This window comes from Macaca nemestrina, chromosome X, assembly GCF_043159975.1.
Source record: "Macaca nemestrina isolate mMacNem1 chromosome X, mMacNem.hap1, whole genome shotgun sequence".
Classification (NCBI taxonomy): Eukaryota; Metazoa; Chordata; class Mammalia; order Primates; family Cercopithecidae; genus Macaca; species Macaca nemestrina.
The window spans coordinates 71,270,807-71,283,214 of NC_092145.1; the positions used below are offsets into that span (position 1 = coordinate 71,270,807).

General features: G+C 42.7%; 1 protein-coding gene across 1 annotated transcript; it reads right to left on the minus strand.

The window, feature by feature from the left end:
- Window positions 1-494: 494 nt before the first annotated feature.
- On the minus strand, window positions 495-2,266 carry LOC105483638 (POU class 3 homeobox 4). The gene has a single exon (XM_011744591.2). It carries the CDS (start codon window positions 2,216-2,218, stop codon window positions 1,133-1,135), a length of 1,086 nt encoding a protein of 361 aa, XP_011742893.1. The 5' UTR covers window positions 2,219-2,266; the 3' UTR covers window positions 495-1,132.
- Between the last annotated feature and the right edge of the window lie 10,142 nt (window positions 2,267-12,408).

The window sequence follows — 12,408 nt, forward strand, 5'->3', positions numbered from 1 at the left end:
GCCGCTGCTACTTCGCACTAGTTTACAAACCTAATAGGCTTCTCTATTCTGCCCTTCCCAGGCACTCCACCCCGGAAAAAAATATATAACCAATATCATCATCAACAACTTTCTTCGTTGTATTCTCCTCCTCATACAGATTTGGAAAGGGGGGTGAGTAGATAGGCATCTCTCTCCCCGCCTATTCCCATTCATCTCCTCCCTTTTCTAAGCAATTAAAAAGCCATCAGCTCAACGAAGTAGTAATAATAATAGCAATAATAACGTGGAGTGGTCGATTAGATACAAATTATCTCACAAATATTGTGTACAGATTGTAGTAAAACACCTCAGACATTTAGAAACGCTATAGAAGTTTTTAAAAATGCAAAACTAGTCTATTGTAAAACAAATTTCACCTGAAATACAGCTGCTATAACCAAGGCGCTGAAAGGTTATTCAGAGGCACACATCTGTCTTCCCAATCCCTCCCCCGCCCCACCCCGCCCCCACGTTATCCCACTCCTTGTTCTTCCTAGAGAGGAGCGACCAAACAAACCTTACTCTGAGTAAACAATATATATTGATCAGCAGAAAAGGCTAAAGGGAACTGTTGCCCGGGGAGCCAGGAATATGAGATCCCAGCTTGGACTGCTTAATATAAATGTGTATCAGCATTGAGAAGCCTGAATGCGAGAGTATGTGTTTCCTTTGTCAACAGAAGTTAGAACCTCTTAGGAAAAGGAGAGGAGAGGAGAGGAGAGGAGAGGAGAGGAAAAGAAAGGAGAGGAAAGGAAAGGAAAGGAAAGGAAAGGAAAGGAAAGGAAAGGAAAGGAAAGGAAAGGAAAGGAAGGGAAAGGAAAGGGATGAAAGGGAAGAGAATGGGGAAAGGAAAGAAAATGAAATGAAAGAAGAGGAAAGGAAAGGAAAGGGAAGAAGAAGGGAAAGAAAAAGAAAGGGGAAAGGAAAGAAAAAGGAAAGGAGGGGAAAGAGAGAGTACGAGAGAACGAGTGAACGAGAGAGAGAGAGAGAGAGAGAGAGAGAGAGAGAGAGAGAAATAATAAAGAATGCTAGAATGAAAGGAAGAGAGTGAGAGAGAAAGAGAAATCCGCGCTGCTCCCAGTGCGGCCGGCCGCCTCCTCGCTTCCTCCAGTCAGAGATCATGGCAAGACGTGTCTGTTTTCACGGTGTGCGAATAAACCTCATGTGGCTGCTGATCCCCTGGCGGAGTCATTCTTTTCTCTTTTTGTCTTCGATTACAGAACCAGACACGCACCACTTCTTTCTCCAACTGGAGGCTGTCTGCCAGCGAGGAGATCTCCTGCGCGGCAGGCTTGGGACACTTGAGGAAATGCGTCTCCAGTACGCCCTTGACACTCACCTCGATGGAGGTCCTCTTCTTGCGCTTGCGGCCCTGTGCAGCGATCTTGTCAATGCTGGTCGGGCTCCCTGTGGACGAATCAGCCTCCTCCAGCCACTTGTTCAGCAGGGGCTTCAGCTTGCACATATTTTTGAAGCTCAACTGCAAGGCCTCGAACCTGCAGATGGTGGTCTGCGAGAACACGTTACCATACAGTGTGCCCAGCGCCAACCCCACGTCGGCCTGCGTGAAGCCCAACTTGATTCTTCTTTGTTTGAATTGTTTGGCGAACTGTTCCAACTCATCAGAGGTTGGCGTCTCTTCGTCGGAGTGATCCTGGCAATGGTGCGAGCCCAGTTCGCCGTGGTCCGGGGGCTCTCGGAGCACCGGGTGCAGGCTCTGTGCAGAGGCGGCAGCTGGAGGTGGGGTGAGTCCCCCGTGTTCCAGCATGCCACTCACGGTGAAGCCAGGCTGCGAGTACACGTTGAGGGGTTGGCCGCTCGACGTGATAGACGGGTTCGGTGCCGGGCTCGCCCCCCAGGCGTTGGGGTGGTTAGTGTGCGGTGAGTGGTGGGCTACGTGTGGCGAGCGGTGATGGATGATCGCACCCAGTTGCAGGTCTTCGCGCCCGGGCTTCACGTCCTGCTGGTCCAGGGGGCTGGCGGCCAGGGTAGAGGACCATGGGCCCCCGTCGCTCAGACTGGTCACCCAGTGATGCCCCAGGGGATGCCCATTGCTGGGAACTCCCTGCAAGTAATCACTTTGGAGAAGTTTCTGAGGGTTGCGGAAAGGACTCCCCTGCTGCATGCCCGCAGAGTCCGCATGGACTAGGGAGGTGGAACTGAGAATGCTGTAGGGATTCGAGGCAGCTGTGGCCATGGTCGGTGAGGATCCCCTACTAGTTATAATGTGGCAAAGGGAGCAGCTTCAGCCTTTGACATCTACGGTGCGGGGGAGCCAAAGACGCTAGCACGGGTTACCGGCACCCACTACGGCCAATCGCAGCGCGTCTCCGCCTGGCCAGGAGTAAGCCCGGCCAATAGCGGTGCGGGAGGTCGGGCTAGCTTTCCAAATTAGGCTGGTGAAGCTCCGGAGTTTCAATGAGACCCAAGCAGGAAGTGAATCAATCTTTCAGCCCCATTGGCTGCCTAGCGCAGAGTGTCGGCCGTACATTTGATTACCACTCCCCCACCCCGGGGTTTATGTTGATGGGGAAAAGATGTGAGGGATGTACTGTGGGGGTGGGGGGGGGGCAGTTAGGGAGTGAGGTGGAAAATTAAGGTTGTAGAACTCCTTTTTGATTATTTAGATTAAATAAAGAAAAAGTAAAACAAGTTTAAATGTCATTTTGATCGCAGTGAACAGGGATTTTTCAGACTCACTCGGCGGTCTGGGCCGGCTAGTTGTGTGCCTAGGACTGCAAAACAAAACGTCGCTACAAACTTTGAGCAAAGTAACGTCTTTGATTGAACCCAAAACCAATAAAGTTGAAATCATTGATTCCAGTAAGAACATTTCAGTTTATTTCATTGTATTAAGGACCTCGATATCAAGATCTGAAAGCTTCTAAAAGATGTCCTGTTCTTTCAATTTTTCTGAAAATTTTTTTAGGTCACGAAGAACTGAATTATTCTGGGAAAGTAAAATCTAATGTGATACTGACAATATTCAGTTATTTCGAAGTTTACTTCCCAATCTAGCTGGTCAATTGGAAACCTTGCTTTCTTACTGCTTCATATCAGCTCCCATCACAGATCCCACAACTTCTGTCAAAGGTTCTGCTTGCTGAAGCGGGCAGCCTTCACACTTCCCCCAAACACTATGCAGACCCGTTACCAATAGGTATACAGGAAAACGTTCGTGACCCTGTGTCCGATGCTGTCCCCTAGGAAAATTGTTTTTAACATTCACCGCTCCCCCACCCTCCTCACCGGCCCCGCATTTAATGTGCCCAGGAAATTCAGAGAGAGAAATGGCGGGATGTTTGGCATCAAGTACCGCCCCCACTTCCCCAATCCCCATCAAGCTTGAATTTGCTTTCAGCTTGAAAAGACAGGACTGCTTTTTCATTTTGGATAGAAGAAAAGAGATGAAACACTTGTACTCCTCCTAAGCTTTTATAAGTTAGGAAAGGACAAGCCCGTGTGCTCCACAGTCTTGCGCAAAGGCATTGCTTGGAAGCAGAGTTGGGAGAAAGGCAAAGATTTAAGATTTGTTCTAGCTGAGAAAAGACAACACCAGATACCCAACATGGTCTTTGAAGTTAAAAAAAAAAATGACCTTTCATTGAATAATTTTGGAGGTAACCTAGCTGCCTAATTATATTTGCACTTACAGAAGACAGCATCAGAGTTCCCTTATTGGTTTGAAATTCCATTAAATATATTGCAAGAACGCCTAGGTTAAGCTTGATTTAAATTTGCATACATTTTCATATATTTAGCAGAAATAAAAGAAGGCTTGCTGCTACCAGAAAGTCATTAAGGCATTAGTTTCTCTAAGAAGACAGATCTGAAGAATGTGCAAGAAAATGAGAAAAAAAATAAAAACAAGGTGAGCTTATTCCGCCATTCCTTTATATAGCTAAAGAGCATCTATTTCCTGTGAAATGAGTAATTTCTTATGAGAGCACAGAGCAATAGGAGCTGATATTGGTAAGTGTAAATGTGTCTATTAGGCATGAAAACCTGGCATCTGATTCAGATCTATTTCTTTTTTCCACTCTTTTTTTTTTTTTAAAGATAAACACTTAGTAATTATTGGCAGAGAAGATCATTTGCCATCTTACCCCCTCCTCCTGCTCTCTCATTGAAACTGTAGCTTCATTTGCCCATGTTCTATTGTAGAGGCTTATCTGCTTTTAGAAATTGGGTTTTCCTTTCTCCTCTCTCTCTCTCTCTCTCTCTCTCTCTCTCTCTCTCTCTCTCTCTCTCACTCTGCCCCCAACTCCCCACCTTTTCTGCTGAGGAACTCATTTCTTTACTGCTAACTGTTTGCATCTTCCTTTGTAAGAATGCAATCTCATTTGTGCCTGAAATTCCACTTCTGGAAGAAACAAGAACTTGTCAAAATCAAACAAAAGTAAAGTTTTTAGGTGCTCTGTTAAGCTGGCCTTTCGAAGATCCATTTGTGAGTCTGCGTCGGCTCAATTTAGAGGTGAGAGGGAAACGCGTTGAAGAAACCTTACGTGCTAAACAATCATGATCATTGCCACGCTGTTTTTGTTGTTGTATGTTCCCCACCCCCACCTTGCAGCTGCCTTTGGGTGAGAGTTGCTAATCTTAGGCCATTCAGGGAGTTAAGGTAATTATCAAATGATAAGGCTTTTGCATGAAGAAGGAGATTATTTTTCAATCTTGACTTGCCTGAGTTCTTACAATCAACCTTCCTCTTGCCCATGGCCTCTGCTCCTGGTACTCTATTTTGCCAGCCGCATCAAGTGGTTCAGACCGTTTGCCAGAGGCTTGGAGGGGGGAGAGGTAAGAGGGGAGACCTGATCCCAGGGACAGGTTTTTTACACCCTTATTTTGCAGTTTTTTAATGTAAAAACTCGCTTTTTAATGGAAAAATAGCTTTCGTCAGGAGCACACTGTCATTGCCTTTATTTTTCTTTTCTTTTCTTTCTTTCTTTCTTTCTTTCTTTCTTTCTTTCTTTCTTTCTTTCTTTCTTTCTTTCTTTCTTTCTTTTTCTTTCTTCCTTTCTTCCCTTCTGTCTTTCTCTTTCCTTCTTTCTTTTATTTAAAAAAAAATGTTTCCACGAATATAGATACTGCCTATTGAATTCAGGTCCAATTACATCCTCTAGCAACTGTGATATAATCTTCTCTACCATGTAAGGTGTTTTGTTTTTTGAATAAAATATCTGCATATAGTCAAATCTTCTTGCTGTTCTAACTAATCTGCTGGAGAGGTTTCCTTCGCCCTCTCCTGTCAGTTTTACTTCCCAAGTGTAACAGATGCCGCTCTCAAGCGCTCCTTTCTGCAGCTTCTCTTTATTCAGCTTCACATATTTCTCCCCATGATCTGGGTTTCCATAGAGAGAGGAATAAAAGGGGGGACCATGGTCACAAATCCCCTGCCCCATGCAAAATAAAAGAGCCACATTCAATAGACGACCCGTCTGGACATGGGAGAAAAATAAGTTGATACGCAGCTACTGTTGCAAAGAGCTGGTAACTTATTTTTCATAGACTGCATTTTGCCTTAAACTCTAAGTTACCACTGGCAAGCTTGCTCTCTCAGGCAGCTGGGCTACATACACACTTGATGTGCTCCACATCCTGATCTTGAAGTCCAAACCCGGTCCTCAGATCTGCTTCTCCCCACCCCCTCTAGAGCTTTTGTTTGAATAATATAACAATAGCTGTGGAACCTACCGGGTAGGGGCAGTTAAAAGTCGCCCTAGAGAGGAGCCGGGCTTTGAAGTAGACAAACTGTAATTGTAGCGAATACCCACCTATCTTCAGCAAAGCAGCACAGGTTTCAATTCCTGTGCCAGGCAAGAACCTGGCACAATTTTTATTCCTTGTTAAGTTGCCCTCACACTCCAATTACACACCCCACCTTATCCTTTCCCCTTGCTTTGTTTCTAAGAGCGCAATTCAGATCATTTCTAAAAGAAAGTCAGACTGGCTTTATTTATATATGTTCATTTATTTGTAACTTCAGAGTTTGCAGTGGATTTCCTTCCTCACAAGATTTAGGGATACCAGCTCCTGAATGTCTTCACAGATACCCACGCCCCTTTCTTTCTAAGCAAGGAAAGACTCACAAAAGAAATTAAGCAGATTAATGTGGTTCAGGTTGTGCTCCTGTGGAAACATCTGAGCATGGCCGCAGCTGGGTAGCCTGCGTCCTGGCTCCTTTGGAAAGTACCCCAGCCATAGGGATTGTGTCTCTTGCAGATTTCATATGTGAGTGTAGATTATGAAGCATTCTCATTATGTGTACAAATTGAGGATGGGGAGAAGAAGGTGGTTTGGGGCTGAAACTGGCAGGGGGTAAGGACGGCGAGTAGCGGCGGGGGAGGGGGGAGGAAGGGTTCAGGAAATAAGTTCAAAAGGCCAGATTTGATTGTGTGCAGTATAGCATGAAGCTCCAAATGGCAGGACATGGAACGCAGGCATTATCTCAAGATGAAAACTTCACCTTCAACCCAAGTTCACTTTGGAAACAGAGCAAGTTAGATTGGGTTTGGTAGGGACAAATGTACATTTTCTTTTTAACACCAGGAGCTCATAAGGGAAAGAAACAATTGAACAGACTTCTCAAAGCAGCAGAGAAAAAAAAGCTGTTTTCCTGGTTTCTGCATATTGAGCTCATAAGGCTCTTCTCGGTGTGAGACACAGCTGTCCTTCAGAGCACTAGCCCACTGCAGCTCCTCTTATAGTCGCCTTCTTTCTTCTCCTTTTTTCTTTTTCAAAAGCTGCATGGGCTGGGGGGGGGGGGCACGGTAAGGGCTCCTAATATTCTGCGGAAATTTTTTTAAAAAAGAATTTAGATGACATTAGGACTAATTGAGCTCAAGCTCAATTAGTTCATTTTTTTTTTCAGGTCTCTATTGGCTTTCCTGAACGTAAGAAAAAGAATCTTCAGAGAAAAAGGAAAGAGGAAGAGGGGAGGGAGTGAGTACACACAGTGAATGCTGCAGCAGAAACAGGGAAACTTAAAATACTCCTCATGTAAAATCTAATACAAATACCCCAATCTGTGAGAACCACTAGTCGTTTGCTATCAAAATTGAATGCTGGGGAGAAGTGCTGAGGCATTGTGTGGCTGGAGCCTCTGACGGGATGGTTAGAGGACAGGCTGGGACAATAGAGACCCTCACTACCAAGGGAAAGGATGCTTGCTCCTATAACTGCTTTGGCCAGATTGTGTCCATTCAGTCTCAGTTTCTCTTTGGGGTCACATTTTTGCTGTTGCAGTGTCGGTGGGTGAACCCTAATTTTACAGTATCCCAGAGAAAAGAGCTTTGCAGAGACAGAGCTATTGTGTCGTACTCAGCATAGCTATCGTTTTCCTGGCACCAGGATTTGGGGTGGTTAGGAATCATTGTGCAGTTTTGCACTGCAGACCAAGCCTAGAGTCAAGGAATCCAGCGGATGGTTTTACAAAATATATAACACACGAGGAATTACACTTCTATCTAAAAAAAAAAAAAAAAAAAAAAAAAAAAAAAAAAAAAAAAGCGGCAGAATGCTTCCAAATTTAAAATGCAATGATAGTTTTGATTTTTATTTTAATTATTTTTTTAAAGTAAGACTTGGTAGAGGTATTTAAAAACGAGAAAAAAAACTGTTATAGCTGCATGAATGATCAGAGGGCGGGTAGAAATCTCTTACTTTAAACCCTGCGCGCATCGGTATTCGAGTCATCAATAAGTCTTCTGGCTGAACATTAGACGCTTTTCTTAAGTCACTATAGTAGTTAATAGAGCCTCCCCAAATTGTAAATCACTTCCTTCTTCATGGATGGATTAAGGTTTTAATGTGCAAAATTGTAAGAATGCTTAGGCTTCATTCCTAACTGAGGTCCTGTGTTCCCTGCCACCCTGTCTCCCCGCCCCTTAGTAAATGGTATTTATTTGTCTGAAATGGCGAGCGTTCCACGTCCCTGTGCGGTCATGGGACTACAGGAAGCTTGATTATAGATTGATATATGGGATCCTTCTGGAAATGACTTTTAGTAAGTAATCTGCTCAGTGTCTTGGGCTCACATTACCATTTCAGGTCCCCACAAAGAACAAGAATGTAAGTTTATCACTTTGAAAATGAGCAAGCGACCAGATTTAACCTGCTGTCATTTTTCAGAAATTTCAGTTACTATTATCATTATTTTCCAGGAGGAAAGAGTAGAGAAGGGGCTGCTGATGATTGTGAAAATAATGTGGTGTGCGTGTGTGTGTATGGGGGGGATTGTGGCCCCCCACCCAACAAAATGTACACACACACACACACACACACACACACACACACACACACACACGGGGCGGGGGGGGAAAGAGAGAGTGTGTGTGTTTGGGGAAAAGTCCAATTTGCAAGGGCATTTGGGGAACCCATTTTTAACAAGAACATTAATGTTTCCTCTGTTGTGATTGCTGTTGTGTTAGTTCTTCTGGGGGAGGGGTGTGAGTTTCCTGAGTGTTCTTAAAATTTCCCTTTCCTGTAACTTTTCTTTGGGCCGACATCTCTTGCACTTTGCCTCACTATGGATTTGAAGAATCTATCTGGCTCCCCTGCCCCGAGAAGAGTTCCATTCGGTCGGGTATTTCGGTTTCCCGCTGCCTGTGAATACATCAGTCAGGCCATCGTGGGTGTTGTGCGTGCGCACACACATTTAATACCCAATAACTTTTTGGAGTCTCTTTTCCAAGCACAAGAGCTCAGGTAGCCAGCAGAACCTATCCCCTGACCAGTGCTTTTTGCCCTTGGTAATTCTACTCCTGGCTCAGGTGGTTGTGACTCCCCCAGCCAGCTCGCTCCCATTCTGGTGTTGCTGCGAACCCACGTCAGCTAGCTCCATTCTACCAAAGTGCAAAGCCATAAAGAATCAAGGAGCTTCCCCAACACATCAGACAAGGCATCGGCAGGAGGGGGCGCGATTTGGGCAGCAACAGGATCCCTCACCTTCTGGAGAGCCTGGCTAAAATGTCCAGATGTTTCGGAACGGTGGACCTGACTTTAGCCTCCTGGACATATACTGAATAGAGGTGGTGTGGTGGGGGTCGGGAACATTCTACGGAGAGATATTGTTTAAAGATAACTCCGCGGGTGGTAATTCTTTAGGCCAAATGGGTTCTATTGCGACACGGGGCAGCTGGCTAGAGGGGCTTATTTTGACAGCCTTCAGGACTTCATTGCCCCCTCAAACTCCCCAGCCTCTCTTCTATTTGAAGCAGCATCTGAAGGATGGTGGCAAGGTCATTTTCCCTCTGTTGGAGGTGGAAGGAGGGGGCAGGGATCTAGAAGCAAGACACCAAAGTGTCTGTATTAGCCTAGAGCTCCCGGCCTCCCAACCCGACAATAGTGGCCACCTGCTGTTCTTTTGGGAAAGCCCTGGGCCTTTTCGGCCTGGCCAAAGGAATATCCTAGTCCCTGGACAGCCTCTACTGCTCCGTCAGGGGAGCCCCTCCTAGGTCCAAGGCCCCTTTTGCCTCTTGAACACTACTAAGACAATTGTCCTGCTCTCTAAACCTGCACCTATGTAAAGGGCTCAAGGTAGTGCTTTCTCAGGAGACAAGGCCCATCTCCTTCCCCAAGAAATGATGTGTGTCACCACAGCTCTGCCGCAGGGACGCCCCCCTTTGGGGGATATGCTCGAGGACCAGCACTCCTATTATTCCCCTGGTGTGTTAAAGTGACAGTTGCCCTAAAATATTTTGTTTCGGCAATAAGATGTTAACTCAGATAACATTAATGGAAGAATTTAAAGTTGCTTATTCCTCTTCAAAAATAAGAAATTTCATGTGTTTAACAATTGAAGGGGAAAGAAAATCTTAGGCTTCTAAGGAAAGACATGTAGGGCAATCTAAATATCAATACTCAAATGTCTTTGGTACATCCTAAATATTTATTTTAACTTATTCAAATAATAGTGAGAATGAGGCTTTTGCTTTTCCTCACTTATCCTCTTCTTAATATTTCTACTTTTGGGGAGACATTGGAATTCTTATTTGCCAATAAACAATAGTTCAATCACATCTGCTCTCATCTTAACCTTTAAACACAATATTTTCTTCCAGGTGCTTGATGTAAACATTACGTATGTTACCACCTCTCTTAAACAAATGGATCACTCCCATCTTTGCGCATGTGGCAAGGGGCAGTGGGTGTGAATTTACAGAGTTGGACCTTTGCATATTGGAGAACAAACCTATTTGAATATAAATTGCATTCAATAATGATCTCAACTCTTGAGTATGGATCTCAGCTCAGCTGAAGCAGAATCTTAGAGTTGTGGAGGATTGGTTTTCTTTTAACAGTTAGTTGACAGTTTTGTAAAGAACTGAGATTGTCCTATACAGACACCCACATTAGTGTAGGAAAGGTGCCTTTGAGTCCCCCCTACTTTTATTCATCCCTTAGAGTAGAAGAACTGCATTTTCAAACATTTTCTCTATGTTTTCAGTAGCATCAAGGGGTCTTAGAAATTTTTTTTACAGAAGAGGGCATTAAGTTACAACATACAAATAGAAACACTTTGGGAAACATAGAATATGTTTATTTTCCTAAAATTTACTACAAATGGAAAAAAGTCAAGCTTTCTTAAACCAGTTTTTGTGAGATGATAACTTGCATTATAAATATATTTACACTTCTCATTTTATGTCATTAGAATAAGTCTCATCCCACACAATTGAATTTTAAATTCTATTTAATATTCCATCCTACCACATTTTAAAAGGAGGACTATCTGTACCATGCTATGAAAAGAAACCAGAATGTATTTATTGTTAAGGTATGAAGGATATTGAGGAATAATACAATGAAGTTTGGAATAAAAATATGTTCAGTTAATTTGTAGTAGCCTTTACACATTCATTATTAACTCTTCCAAGTAGTCGTTTGGAAATAAAAATTATCTCTGCTATGTATAGCATATCAAGAGTATTATGTCTTTATGGAATAATGCTTAGTTTTGTAGGTGATTATTGAATGTAAATTATGTTCGTGAACTAACTCAGATGATTCATAGAAGTACGTTAAAAAGATATGTTAAAGTGTTTTAGCTTACATTCGTATAGTTGGACACTCTATTTTTAGATATGTTGCAGTATTTCTCATTTGGTGGATCCACAAACTGCTTTGAAATGACTAGTAGAGTATAAGTAGATTGCAAGTAAACCTAGTGAATTAAGATGATTCTCTATCAGTTTAATTTATGTTTTATAGTTAGTTTAGTATTCTGATTTGATTGCCTTAGTAATGTGAATTGCCTACAGCTGCTGATGATACAGCTTTAATTCTGTTTTAAAGGTCATGTAAACATGTGCCTGTAGCATAAGGAATGCAAATTCAATTCCCTTTTAATGTTTCCTCACATTCACTTCACCGCCTTCACCTAGAAAATTAGTGAGACTTAATATAAAGTATTCTAATGTTATGATTTCATTAAAATCCTTTTTCAATGCTTTACTTTTCCTTTTGCAGGGTAAAGGACTCTTCCCCCGCTTTGCAGTGCATAGCTCATGCAACATACATCACTCATACTGGAGGCAGAAAAACATTTCCGTTATGATCTATTTACTTTTCTGATGCTTTTACTAATAAAGAGCTGAGAACTTCATTTCAGTTTCTCTGTAGCCGCAGGTGAAAAGGACACAAAACAAACTAGATAGTATAGCCACATTTTAGATTGCAGTTGAGAGAGGCAAAATATTGTACAGATATGTAGGAGCCTCTAGTCACAAGCATAGAATGTGAAAAATATAGAAGTGGAAAAATATATATGAATGCATTTATTTGTTAGCATATTGTTAATATAACAAAAACAAAAATAAAAGCACATATAAATGAAATTGGAATGTAATCATTCTCCAATGTAGTTTAATTTGGTATTGAGGAACTGTAATTCAAAAGTACAGACCTCAACTTTTTGAAAGATTACTGCTGTTGCATTGTAAGAAATGTGTTTTGTTCTGTGTTTGTGTGTTAAAATAGTTACCCATAACACGTGAACAACTATGAATGCCCATTGAGGAAAGGGCTATGGCCATGAACATCTTAGGTGCTGATATAAATGGTTGATGTTCATATTTTACCTCTGACTTACTGCTCACAGTTTTCAAATACTTCCCTTTCCCTCATTTTCTTAGAGGGGACTCAACATACAAAGTTTATATGTAAAGCTTCGAGAAAATGCTACATTTTCATTAGCACTCTGGACTCTAGCAATATAATACTGCAGAAATACCTGACTGATGATAAAATCAGCATGGAATTAGACTCTGTTTTCTGTGATTTTGCCCTCCTGCTTTATGTCAGTACAAGTTACAAATGAAATGGCTTGGAGAATTTTTTTTTGTTTTAGTTTTGCGCAATCTTATTGTTAATGCGTATGTGTTCTTA

What these genes read in the sequence shown, in the direction of transcription:
- LOC105483638 (XM_011744591.2), bottom strand. Translation starts at nt 2,218, where the DNA reads ATGGCCACAGCTGCCTCGAATCCCTACAGCATTCTCAGTTCCACCTCC.